Source organism: Pogonomyrmex barbatus, unplaced genomic scaffold, assembly GCF_055798465.1.
Source record: "Pogonomyrmex barbatus isolate J1 unplaced genomic scaffold, ASM5579846v1 scaffold15, whole genome shotgun sequence".
NCBI classification, from domain to species: Eukaryota; Metazoa; Arthropoda; class Insecta; order Hymenoptera; family Formicidae; genus Pogonomyrmex; species Pogonomyrmex barbatus.
In genome coordinates, this window is record NW_028297111.1 from 3927993 (window position 1) to 3942278 (window position 14286).

Consider the following 14286-nt stretch of genomic DNA (forward strand, 5'->3'; position numbering starts at 1 on the left):
GTTACAGGTTCTCATCGCGATAGAAAGTTCAATCTTATATTCGTAACTTAAGGAAGCAACATTTACCTTCATGGTCACTTTCGATGCCGAATAAACGCAAAAACCGCGCCGGACATCAGCGTGCGATTCGTCGAACTCTATACGAAATTAAATCCGCGCTCACCGGTGATTTGAGTGAATTGCTCGGGGTGTGAAGAAATCTACCAGCCAGAATACGAAGCCCATTTCAAGAATAACCTTTGGGCTCCAAGTCCCCCGAATCCAGCAACGTTGTCTCCAGACGCCCCGCATCCTAGTGTGCATCCCGAGACCCGCCAAGCCGACAGCGAGAATTAAAAGCCCGAATCCAGGAACCGGGCCAACGAAAGATAAGTGAATTTCCATTTCCTATTTGTGAATCGCGTTATGTGCAGAGGACGATCGGAAGGCTCGCATCAAAAGAGAACAAATCCAGTCGCCGTCTTTAATCACCAAATAAGTATCTCTCGATGTGTAGTCGAATTCGGGTATGGTCTTGTCGGCATAGCTACCGATACAAATTCTGCCAATCTCATATGCCTAGAGTGTAAATCCCGGTATAATCTCAATTGTGATCAACTACAATTCACCGCTATCTTAAGGCATTATATTAATGTTGGGACTACTCGGAAAGAAAGGCTTTGCAATTTTTGGGGTACTAAATTAGCTCTCTGGCGTGAGGTAACCGACTGCGATCCCTGCTCCGAAGCATTTGCGGCATTCTTAGAATATTTACGCGAAGAAAATACTTCTTTTTACGCACTGCCAAATCCTATCGTCATTGACGTAGATGCAGAGATAGGACTGCATGATATTATTTTCTCTAGGAGACTATCGACCTTTTTATACGGTCTATTGTTACGTCGCAGGCGGTGGCGAGATTGCCAAAGCAAATCGCCACGTGGCACTGGACCAAGGCGGGAATACGCTCGCCTCTCGGCGACGCTGCCAGCGATCGAGCGGCAAATCGCCAACAGCGGTTCGGAAGAATTAAGGAATTAAGGAATTAAGGAGTACGAAACCCTGATTATACTGCTCAAATCCGCGGGAACCCCTCCGATAATGTCAGCGGCGAATTATTAAGTTCTCAGGAAATTTCAGTGAATTACACGGCTAACGTTGCGTTTAACCAGACGTTGGGCGATTATTAGACTGTAAGCGGATCAGTGCAACAGAGAAGTTGGTTAGCCGGCGCGATAGGATGCCGTCGGGAGCGGGATTGGTCTCGTCGAGGTAGTATCGCCCGCAGATGTTCTCTATAGCGTTGCCTAATTCCCTGAGCACTTCTAGAGACACAGTAAAAACTTCGGTGCAGTCAGGGCAGAGCTCAATGTCGCGGACTATTACAAGACTAGCGCGGCAGCAATCGCAATGATCCCGGGCGGAAGTATACCCGAACTGGAACGCGTGGGCCAATTCAAGACGATACGTAAGAGTTCCCTTTGGTATTTCCTCCTTACATCGAAAGCAAAGATATTCGGCACTATTAGGGAGTAACTCGGCGATAGCGTCGTCCACGCGTCGATATCCGAACGTGGTAAGGCAACGCACCGTGCTCCTACGGTATCTGTATACGGCGGCCGGGTGAGTGCGCGAATCTCGTGGCTCGAGAAAGCAAGGCGGGCACATTACGTCAAATAACGGGAATTAATATTACGCGGCGAATATTCAATATTAAAATGATATTACGAAACTGGAATATTTCCGTAGTAGCGATAAACCGGCTCAAAACCCTACATGCCTTAGGAGAAAGTGGCAAGGGCGGCAAAAAAGGGTCGGTCGTAAAACCCTTCCGGTCGGGCGATGCAACTATGCGACGGTCGGTCGACGCGAACAAAACGAGTGACGCAACCCGAAAGAATCTTGAACGCGAGTACTCTTATATTCATTCACGTCTAATTCCTTTATACTCTATATTTTACTGAAACGTATGCAAGATGGGAACGCGAAAGCAACCGGGAATAAAACTTGATGTATGATTTTCACCTACCTTTCGGTGTCCGCTCTGCGCAGATACTCCTCGAGGGAGATGCGTGGTCCGAAACTGCTTCCCTGGTAAGCTGCTACGGGGGTGGACGGGGCCGGTAAGGCGCTCCAGAGGCGGTCGTGCACGAGAAGTTCGTACTCGCCGTCGTAACTCACTTCCTCGCCGATGATCGCGTTATGATCGTAAATCGCGGCCACGTGGAGGTCGTATTCAAGCCGCCGAAGTGCGTTGTTACGACCCGCGCGATTCCTCCGTGCTTTAGGCATTCGGCAGAGGCTCCAGGCGTATATTGTATTTAATTAAAAGATTAGAATTACCGCGTGCTCGAAGTCCAATGTTTCCTTCGTGGTAAGTGCGGATAACGCACAACACCTTGCCCCCGGAAACGATTGGAATTCTCGCTTTAACTGCTAATTATTCGGTAAAATAAGGTTTGAGTTGTTAATGCCCGTTGCCTCTTTAGCCTCGCGAACACTTCCGATTTCTCGCGGCGATAGGAAGGATGATGCAATGAATGACACGTGGCGAATACACTGTACTTACTATATTCAAATATTCATGAATCGAATTACACTCGCGTAACACTTGGTTAAATTTAGAGCAATACAAAATTTAGAATACAAATGATCACTTAATTAACTTAACTAGATTGAGACGAAATAGAATTGACTTAAAATTAGAATTGGAATTGGGATTGGATTTGGATTGACACTCGCACGATGTGTACTACTCGACGGCGCGTACAAGAGTGGACGAGCATGGCCGCGCGTTGTAACGCGTGCCTGCGGCGGCGCTGTTGCGCAACGTGGCGGTAGCGTGGGTACGCCAACGCACGTGGCGCAAGATGGCGGATGGCGTGGGCACGCCAAAGCACGCGGCGCAAGATGGCGGATGGCGTGGGTACGCCAAAGCACGTGGCGCAAGATGGCGGATGGCGTGGGTACGCCAAAGCACGTGGCGCTCGCGACGGTCATAGCCTATAAAGCTAGACCAGACGCACATATCTATAATGGTCGTTGGTCGGCCAATCAGCGCGCGGCTGACTGGAGATGATGCGCAACAGCAACGCGAGCCTTATTGTAGTATTAATAATTTTACAATTATTTAGGTTCATTGTTAGCGTGATTTATTTATTATTATTATTTAATTTTATTACTTATATTTATTACAGTGTATATTCACTGGCGGTAAGGCGCAACGCGCGATATGTCAACGGCAGGAGAGCCGGTTGTTGCCAACTTTGGCTTGAATAGTGGCGCTTCTGCGCAGGTGGGAAAAGGGGAAGAAAAGAAATTTTTACGTTGGCTCTCCTGACGTTACACCTCCCCCCCTAAGAAGAAATGCAGGGCCAGGTGCCGTGCATTTCCCCTGCTCTACTAGAGGTTGAGTTGCAGAAGGTTTGAGCTACAATTATTTTACTTATGTTTATTCGTCTTATATTCTAACGCTTGTAATTAGTTATCGCACTTATTTGTCTCTATACTACGTCCTCGCATAAGTATTTTTGGAGTTCACTGTATGACCGCACATGCTCACTAAACTTTTCCTTTTCAGCACTAGGGGCGATTTCGGGCGCCGTCGGTGTGTCTTCTGTCGAGCTCTGAGCTATTGGCATGAGGCGTTCCCTGCTAGGCGAGTCGGTTTTTGTTGCTGGGTTACCCATATGCAGCAAAAGGTTAGTGACCGACGACCATACTGCTCCCAATATATGAAGGCTCCATCCGTATATTCTGTGCAACGCGTATCCGTGGATGATTGTATCGATCACCAACTTGATAAGTCTGGCTATCACGAATAACGCCAAGACTCCTGCGCTGGCCGAGCCAAACGTAATAAATCCTTGCCATAATCGCTTCCCTGTGCTTTCAGCGATCCGATCTAAAGACTTTTCGTCGAGAAGATTCATCAAGGAAATACTCCCGCTCGGGACGTCCTGTCCTAAGGCCCCTCGCGCTATTGTATTCAGCATAGACGGCTTTTCGACTGGGAACATTATGTGGTCTCGCAGTCGGTTCAGATCGTCCGCGGAGTAGATTCCACTGGTGGCGAGTGCGTCCGGACTGACGTATTTCCACGTGGGGGTAGAAAGCGGCTGGATCGTCGGCGGAGGAAGCGACTCGATCGGCTTCAGGCCTACTCGGTACCAACTGCCGTGTAGTTTGTACATGCCAGAAAGCAACTCGTTGCAGTCTTTGTGTGTTCCTGTCCTGGTCAGAATTCTGGTGCGTGGCAATAAAAAGTGTGACGAATTGCGGTAGGTAACTGGCAACTCGTTGTAACACTCTTCGGTATGTCGCAGCTTGCATTCTACTGGGACGCATTGGACAATATGGATGACTTCTCCGGCTGTGACCGCCGTGTATCCAGGGGCTTTCATTATCCGGAAGGTGTTACGTCGCAGGCGGTGGCGAGATTGCCAAAGCAAATCGCCACGTGGCACTGGACCAAGGCGGGAATACGCTCGCCTCTCGGCGACGCTGCCAGCGATCGAGCGGCAAATCGCCAACAGCGGTTCGGAAGAATTAAGGAATTAAGGAATTAAGGAGTACGAAACCCTGATTATACTGCTCAAATCCGCGGGAACCTCTCCGATAATGTCAGCGGCGAATTATTAAGTTCTCAGGAAATTTCAGTGAATTACACGGCTAACGTTGCGTTTAACCAGACGTTGGGCGATTATTAGACTGTAAGCGGATCAGTGCAACAGAGAAGTTGGTTAGCCGGCGCGATAGGATGCCGTCGGGAGCGGGATTGGTCTCGTCGAGGTAGTATCGCCCGCAGATGTTCTCTATAGCGTTGCCTAATTCCCTGAGCACTTCTAGAGACACAGTAAAAACTTCGGTGCAGTCAGGGCAGAGCTCAATGTCGCGGACTATTACAAGACTAGCGCGGCAGCAATCGCAATGATCCCGGGCGGAAGTATACCCGAACTGGAACGCGTGGGCCAATTCAAGACGATACGTAAGAGTTCCCTCTGGTATTTCCTCCTTACATCGAAAGCAAAGATATTCGGCACTATTAGGGAGTAACTCGGCGATAGCGTCGTCCACGCGTCGATATCCGAACGTGGTAAGGCAACGCACCGTGCTCCTACGGTATCTGTATACGGCGGCCGGGTGAGTGCGCGAATCTCGTGGCTCGAGAAAGCAAGGCGGGCACATTACGTCAAATAACGGGAATTAATATTACGCGGCGAATATTCAATATTAAAATGATATTACGAAACTGGAATATTTCCGTGCGTAGCGATAAACCGGCTCAAAACCCTACATGCCTTAGGAGAAAGTGGCAAGGGCGGCAAAAAAAGGGTCGGTCGTAAAACCCTTCCGGTCGGGCGATGCAACTATGCGACGGTCGGTCGACGCGAACAAAACGAGTGACGCAACCCGAAAGAATCTTGAACGCGAGTACTCTTATATTCATTCACGTCTAATTCCTTTATACTCTATATTTTACTGAAACGTATGCAAGATGGGAACGCGAAAGCAACCGGGAATAAAACTTGATGTATGATTTTCACCTACCTTTCGGTGTCCGCTCTGCGCAGATACTCCTCGAGGGAGATGCGTGGTCCGAAACTGCTTCCCTGGTAAGCTGCTACGGGGGTGGACGGGGCCGGTAAGGCGCTCCAGAGGCGGTCGTGCACGAGAAGTTCGTACTCGCCGTCGTAACTCACTTCCTCGCCGATGATCGCGTTATGATCGTAAATCGCGGCCACGTGGAGGTCGTATTCAAGCCGCCGAAGTGCGTTGTTACGACCCGCGCGATTCCTCCGTGCTTTAGGCATTCGGCAGAGGCTCCAGGCGTATATTGTATTTAATTAAAAGATTAAAAGATTAGAATTACCGCGTGCTCGAAGTCCAATGTTTCCTTCGTGGTAAGTGCGGATAACGCACAACACCTTGCCCCCGGAAACGATTGGAATTCTCGCTTTAACTGCTAATTATTCGGTAAAATAAGGTTTGAGTTGTTAATGCCCGTTGCCTCTTTAGCCTCGCGAACACTTCCGATTTCTCGCGGCGATAGGAAGGATGATGCAATGAATGACACGTGGCGAATACACTGTACTTACTATATTCAAATATTCATGAATCGAATTACACTCGCGTAACACTTGGTTAAATTTAGAGCAATACAAAATTTAGAATACAAATGATCACTTAATTAACTTAACTAGATTGAGACGAAATAGAATTGACTTAAAATTAGAATTGGAATTGGGATTGGATTTGGATTGACACTCGCACGATGTGTACTACTCGACGGCGCGTACAAGAGTGAACGAGCATGGCCGCGCGTTGTAACGCGTGCCTGCGGCGGCGCTGTTGCGCAACGTGGCGGTAGCGTGGGTACGCCAACGCTCGTGGCGCAAGATGGCGGATGGCGTGGGCACGCCAAAGCACGTGGCGCAAGATGGCGGATGGCGTGGGTACGCCAAAGCACGTGGCGCTCGCGACGGTCATAGCCTATAAAGCTAGACCAGACGCACATATCTATAATGGTCGTTGGTCGGCCAATCAGCGCGCGGCTGACTGGAGATGATGCGCAACAGCAACGCGAGCCTTATTGTAGTATTAATAATTTTACAATTATTTAGGTTCATTGTTAGCATGATTTATTTATTATTATTATTTAATTTTATTACTTATATTTATTACAGTGTATATTCACTGGCGGTAAGGCGCAACGCGTGATATGTCAACAGCAGGAGAGCCGGTTGTTGCCAACTTTGGCTTGAATAGTGGCGCTTCTGCGCAGGTGGGAAAAGGGGAAGGAAAAGAAATTTTTACGTTGGCTCTCCTGACGTTACACCTCCCCCCCTAAGAAGAAATGCAGGGCCAGGTGCCGTGCATTTCCCCTGCTCTACTAGAGGTTGAGTTGCAGAAGGTTTGAGCTATAATTATTTTACTTATGTTTATTCGTCTTATATTCTAACGCTTGTAATTAGTTATCGCACTTATTTGTCTCTATACTACGTCCTCGCGTAAGTATTTTTGGAGTTCACTGTATGACCGCACATGCTCACTAAACTTTTCCTTTTCGGCACTAGGGGCGATTTCGGGCGCCGTCGGTGTGTCTTCTGTCGAGCTCTGAGCTATTGGCATGAGGCGTTCCCTGCTAGGCGAGTCGGTTTTTGTTGCTGGGTTACCCATATGCAGCAAAAGGTTAGTGACCGACGACCATACTGCTCCCAATATATGAAGGCTCCATCCGTATATTCTGTGCAACGCGTATCCGTGGATGATTGTATCGATCACCAACTTGATCAGTCTGGCTATCACGAATAACGCCAAGACTCCTGCGCTGGCCGAGCCAAACGTAATAAATCCTTGCCATAATCGCTTCCCTGTGCTTTCAGCGATCCGATCTAAAGACTTTTCGTCGAGAAGATTCATCAAGGAAATACTCCCGCTCGGGACGTCCTGTCCTAAGGCCCCTCGCGCTATTGTATTCAGCATAGACGGCTTTTCGACTGGGAACATTATGTGGTCTCGCAGTCGGTTCAGATCGTCCGCGGAGTAGATTCCACTGGTGGCGAGTGCGTCCGGACTGACGTATTTCCACGTGGGGGTAGAAAGCGGCTGGATCGTCGGCGGAGGAAGCGACTCGATCGGCTTCAGGCCTACTCGGTACCAACTGCCGTGTAGTTTGTACATGCCAGGAAGCAACTCGTTGCAGTCTTTGTGTGTTCCTGTCCTGGTCAGAATTCTGGTGCGTGGCAATAAAAAGTGTGACGAATTGCGGTAGGTAACTGGCAACTCGTTGTAACACTCTTCGGTATGTCGCAGCTTGCATTCTACTGGGACGCATTGGACAATATGGATGACTTCTCCGGCTGTGACCGCCGTGTATCCAGGGGCTTTCATTATCCGGAAGGCCATTTCGTCTGGGGCTATAGTTGCCAATGAGAGCGCATTCTGGAGGATCTGACGCTCTAATGCACATTTCTGCTCCATAATGTCGTGGTAAAGCCTGGTAAGTTGCGTTTTCACGTGTTTCTCCACGTAAACGAATTTCGAATTCACATAGGAGAATATATCTAAGTTGTTAACTGAGATCTGTGACTTAGATTTGAACGTGCGTCCTCGCTGTGTTTCCAATATAACAAGCTTTGGGTGCTCGGTCTGGAAAAGTCGATAGCCACATAGGTTGAATTCCGTCGTTTTTGTCAAGGCGAACGTTGTATCTCCGGTGGTCACTGTATATACCACTGGGGCAGTTTGTTTGGGCTTCGGCGACAGTTTTATGGCCATACCCTCGTAAAGTATATCGTACTGGTTGAAGTGGCAGCTGTCGTCGGACGGTGTTTTCCAGAAGGTTTCCGTACCGTCGAAATCGGCGCAGCTCCCCAGTTGCACGGGGCAGCGCGTTCCAGATGGCAGATTTAATGAGTTCGCTGACCGTTTGAATGGTGCTTCAAACGTCCTCAATACCACCTTTAAGGATGCTTGTACTACCACGCTCTCCCATGCTCCGAATCCGTCCGTGTACTGCGTTCCGGAACAACGGCCGTCAGCGTGCGTTTGTCCAGCCATAGTGACGCTCCTATGATTCGTGGCGTTTACAATCAATCTATCCACGAAGGCGGTTCCCAGCGCGAGAGTTCCAGTCTCGTGGATTTTCTGGCAGGTTTGCCAGCCGATCTCTTTGATGTACACCTTTCGACCGTCGGATACAATTGATATGTGTGAGTGCATGCCGCAGTAGTATATGGTCCGGTCGATTTCAATTCGGCATTGAATTATTGGCAAGCTCTCGAAATCGGAACTCTGCATGAGTTGTACGTACGTCTCCGTGCTCGCTGGCTCCATATCCTCGACATTACAGGCGCCGACGTCCAGCAGCGACAAGGTTGTGATATTGAGTCCGCTGCCTCCACAGTCATAGCCCGTCAAGCCAAAGCTGAGCGTCGGGAACAGTAAAAGCGTTAAGATTCGTTGTGGCTCCATGTTTCTTCAAGGGGTGACGTGTGTCGACTGCCGCTTGGTTGCTCGCTCGCCCCCGGCTCTGGTTGTGGTGGGGCACGGCGTGTGGTGGGGCTCCGATTCCCCGCCTTCTTCAGTTTGTCCATATGGATAATACGCAATTTACCTGGCCTTATCTCTAATTTAACATTATTATTACTTAGCACGTCCGCTATTTTGTAGGGACCGGTGTATTGTGGACTTAATTTATTTCTCACAGGTTCTTTAAGCATGTACACCTGGTCTCCCGCTTCAAAGTTGCATGCCTTAACCCTTTTATCATAGTATCGCTTTGATCTAACCTTCGCGGCATTCAGGTTACGACGCGCGGCTCTCTGGGATTCGCTTATTTTCGCATTTAGTTCGAGTAAGTAGCCAGCGTAGCTTTCGTCGCGCTCGTCCTCGGGGAAGGGATCGCTTTCGGGAGTAAGCGCGACGCTCCCGTAGACCAATTCGTGAGGGGTGAACTTCGTTCCCTCATGTACGCTCGTGTTGTAAGAAAAACTAGCTAATTTTAGATATTCGTCCCAATCGTGGTGGTCATTGACAAATTGTTTCAAGTACTCCCAAAGTACATGGTGCGAGCGCTCCACGGAGCCATTGGACTGAGGGTGGTACGCAGTGGTCTTACACTGTTTAATTCTGAATTTGCGAGCTATGTTGCGCATTAAAGAATTTAGAAAATGAGACCCTTGGTCCGTTAGTACCGCTCGCGGGGCACCATGCACGCAAATGAATTCGTTTACGAAAGCGTCGGCCACGTCGATAGCCGAGATCCCCTTGAGGGGGATAGCTAGTGAATACTTCGTCAAGAGATCTTGTATAGTAAATATGTACGAGTGGTCCTTGCGAGTGGTGGGGAGCGGCCCCATGATATCCATAGATATCTTATCAAACGCTTTGTCGGGTGTATCCGTTAGAATCATGGGCTGTCGGGTCTTTACTCTAACCAATTTTTTTAACTGGCAGCCTTCGCAATTATTTATGAACCGCGTTACTTCTTCCTTCAGTCTAGGCCAATTGTACCGCGATTTGAGGCGCGCGCATGTTTTGTTTATGCCTTTATGGCCTCCTATTGCGGACGCGTGATATTCCTCGATCAAGCGGATTCTATCTTCGGGGGGTGGAACAGTGATTTTATTACCGCATATCGATATTTCTATATCTTGGTTCCAAAATGCGTCGCGAATAACCTTTTCTATTTTCCTCCACGGTACTCCACTCGCATCCCCCCTGCAGACAGATATGGACCGTATGTCGAGTTCGTTCGTGACGTCGAGTAGTGACACCACGGCCTCACTAATACTTTCTAGCGTGGTTATCGCGGAGACATTTACTTCAATCGGCAATGCAATAATTCGCCGTTTGCCGCTTTGCGTGACGTTTACCCTGTTCAGCATGACGTCCCGCAATTTAGGCAGTAGTCCCTGTTGGCTGAGCATCCGAGCCCCTAAATCGCAAGGTTCACCTTGGACGCTCACGAATACCACCAGGTTGTCGCTTCTACTCGTAAAGTTATCTACGATTTCCTTCACTTTCGCGTGATGGAATTGAAACGGAGCGTTATTCGCGTTAAATAGAGATTCTTCGCTGGTGTCACTGTCGAGGTCCTCGTCGGAAGTGACGACGTGGGGGCGGATTTCGGTATCGTCGTCGGTTGACGAATCTTCCTCGGGCTCGCTATCGTTCCGTCTCGCGATATTCGATGTGCTCTCGAGGGGAAGGACGGGAAAAGCGGGGTTTCGTGACAGCGCGTCTGCGTTTACATTAGTTTTGCCGGCTCGATACATAACTTCGTATTCGTATTCGGCTAATTTTAATCGCCATCTGACTAATCGTGACGTGGAGTCCTTAACCGAATGCAACCATGTCAAGGGTTTGTGGTCGGTGACGAGCTGGAATCTTCTTCCGTATAAATATGGTCTAAAGTAATTTACGCAATAAACTATAGCGAGCAATTCCTTTTCGATCGTGGAGTAGTTCTGTTCCGGCGGGTTTAGTAATCGGGACGCGTATGCGATAGGGAGATCCTTGCCAAGCGGTCCCTGACTGAGGATTCCGCCGATCGCGAACTTGGAGGCGTCTGTAGTTACGACGAATTGTTGAGAAAAGTCGGGATATTGGAGAAGGGGTTCCGTGCATAGGGCGTGTTTAAGCTGCGCGAACGCGTTTTCCTGTGGATCGCCCCATCCGAACGGTACCTCCTTTTTTAATAAGTCCGTCAGAGGTTTAGCTGTTTTCGAGAAGTTCGGTATGAATCTCCGATAGTAACCCGCGAGTCCGAGAAATTGTTTAATGTTTTTCGCGGTATGGGGGCGCGGAAAATTTTCAACGGCGTGAATTTTTTTCGGGTCAGGCTTCACCCCGTCTTCTCCGATTACGTGGCCCAGATATGTGACCTCTTTCCGCAGAAATTCGCATTTGTCAGGCTGGAGGCGGAGCTTCGCGCCTCTCAATCTTTCGGCCAGCTTATTAAATTTTATTTCATGCTCTCGCAGTGAGCTAGCATATACCACAATATCGTCGAGGTACACGAATACCTCGGTTCCTTGGAGGCCGCTCAACACCTGATCCATAAGTCGCTGAAAGGTCGCCGGGGCGTTTTTTAACCCGAACGGCATGCGTTTAAATTCATAGTGCCCGAAAGGCGTGGAGAAAGCCGTTTTCGGCGCGTCCGACTTATGCATCGGTATTTGATGGAAACCCGACGCTAGATCGAAAATGCTAAAATATTTCGCGCTTCCCAGTTGATCTAGGATTTCGGTTATGTTGGGGAGGGGGTACGCGTCGCCTATTGTTTTCTCGTTGAGCGCTCTGTAATCTATGACCATGCGCCATCGTTTATTACCTTTCGAATCCGGTTTCTTAGGAACAATCCACAGAGGGGAATTGTACGGGGAATTGGAGGGACAGATTACGTCGTTTTTTAGTAGCTCGTTTACTTGCTTAGTAATTTCCTCTTTGTGTATAGGCGGGAATCGATACTGCTTTGTATTGACGGGTTGGTTATCCGTCGTCGTAATCGCGTGAGCAGTAGCGTCTGTGTACCCGAGGTGATCGGAAGGGAGCTGGAAAAGATCTGGGTTTTTTTCGATGAGCCTACCGACATGCTCTGTCTCCACCTGACTGAGGTGCTCTAAACGAAGGAGCGTTCGAATCGCTGAGATTCTTTCTGAATTCGATTCTACTTCCTGGATTCTACTTCCTATAACCCCGCAATTAAGAGAGGACTCTTCCCTAGGGAGGTCCCGTGAGATTGATTCGATCTCCTTGAGTTGGATAGTAGGAATGGCGATTTCTTTATCGGATTCGGTCGAGTTGATTATTTGCGAATATGCCCTTCCGTTGCGATTAGTCACGACCGCTTCGCCGAGGTATACCCCATCGCAGACTCTAAGTCGCGGGATATAACCGACTGCTATTTCTGGGTTCGCGACGTTCATACAAAACGTGGCGCGGCAGCGACCTGGTATTACGATAGTTTCCCGTCGGGCAAAAGGCAGGCGTATTCCTTGCCACTCTATCTGTTTTCGCCCGAAATCGATTTTGGCGTTATCGCGCAGGAATTCTGATCCTAGGATTCCTTCCTGGACGATGGGGAAATGGTCAGGTACCACGTGTAGGGTTATCTTGTGGCCCATAAATTCTATACGAGCCGACCCGAGAGTTTCCAGCCTGCCTTCGGTGATTCCAGTCAGGTATATTGTATCGCGCTTGAATACCGGAGTCTCGGGATGTAAGCAGCGCTCTTTTATTAGATTCGGTGCCGCTCCTGTGTCGACCATGAAATTAGTTTCCTTGATTAAGCCACGCGCGGACAATGTTATAGTGGGGGCGTGTGAATACTCTTGCGGATTTAAGATTGCGATCCTGACGCTTCTTCGGTCGTCTCCACGACGTTCACCGGACGCGTACTCCTTGGAGGATCCGCGCGCGCTGCGTCCGACCCACGGGGCGGATCCCGACCGTTTCCCGGTTCGTTGAGGCGACTGTTATTATATTGTCGTTTCCGACATTCCTCGATTTCATGGCCGCGATTTTTGCAATATCTGCACCATTTATCGTTAAGCTGCGATCCGTAATCGCGCGGCCCTCTGTCGCCTCCCCCCGATCTAGGCGATTCGCGTTTCTCGTAAAGCGGCGCAGTTCGTCTTACTTCGTCGCGGCGCTCAACCCACTCGGAGGGGTAGCGCGGTGCATAGTTCCGATCGCGATCTCTGTATGCGTCGAGTCGCGGCGGCGAGCGTCGTCGTTCCGGCGGTGCGGGCTGCCTGTAGCGCAGGCTAGGCCCCGCACCTGTTTCGGGGAAACGACGGTTTGCGCTGAGGGTTTGTTTGTTTGGGCTCAGCCCTTGACGGGGCGGCATTCCGTAACGCTGCCGTTCTATCTCATCACGCTTGGCTATAATCTTCGCGGCGGCAAATGCCTCGAACGGCTGGTAAAAATGTTCCGGTTTGAGTTGTAAACGTAGTGGGGTGGGCAGACCCTCACAGAAACATGAAGCGGTGAGTTCGTCTATCTCCCGGTTCGTCGCGGAATCTATCGTACCGTGGGCCCGACGTTCTCCGTCCCTTATGGAGGCTCGGAGTTCCTTGACGCGGTCGATGTAATCTAGCATATGCTCTCCCGATTTGAGGTGCACAGCGGTCAATTCCCCGCGGTATTGCGCAACACTTTTTATCGAGCCGAAGGCACTATTTAATAAATCTGACAGTTGTGTCACTGTGTCGCACGGTTCGTCGGCGACGGCTGAGTGAGCGTGGCCGCGCAATTTCGCTACCAGTAAACGCGTGAGGGGTCTCTCGAAATGAGGCGGCAGGATGTCGCGCGCTTGCCTGCACGCTCCGAGGAATTTCGACAAAGGGATGTTATAACCATCAAAAATTGGAACGAACTCGGTCGCCTCGCGATAAGTTATCTTCGGCGCGGGAGGGAGTTCCGTGCCCGACTCATTCAGCTCGCCAAAAGGGGCGGGCGTTTCCGTGAACCGTTGCCCAGCGGGAAGGCTAGGGCTTCGCGGTGGTAGGTCGCGTCGTGTCTCGATTTCGTGGCGATGTTACGTCGCAGGCGGTGGCGAGATTGCCAAAGCAAATCGCCACGTGGCACTGGACCAAGGCGGGAATACGCTCGCCTCTCGGCGACGCTGCCAGCGATCGAGCGGCAAATCGCCAACAGCGGTTCGGAAGAATTAAGGAATTAAGGAATTAAGGAGTACGAAACCCTGATTATACTGCTCAAATCCGCGGGAACCTCTCCGATAATGTCAGCGGCGAATTATTAAGTTCTCAGGAAATTTCAGTGAATTACACGGCTAAC

At 49.8% G+C, this 14286-nt stretch overlaps 1 protein-coding gene across 1 annotated transcript; it reads right to left on the reverse strand.

Annotated features, from left to right (window-relative positions):
- Window positions 1-5310: 5310 nt before the first annotated feature.
- Window positions 5311-9068, reverse strand: LOC148937265 (uncharacterized). Its single transcript, XM_089073482.1, has one exon. It carries the CDS (start codon window positions 8953-8955, stop codon window positions 6973-6975), a length of 1983 nt encoding a protein of 660 aa, XP_088929608.1. The 5' UTR covers window positions 8956-9068; the 3' UTR covers window positions 5311-6972.
- Window positions 9069-14286: the final 5218 nt, after the last annotated feature.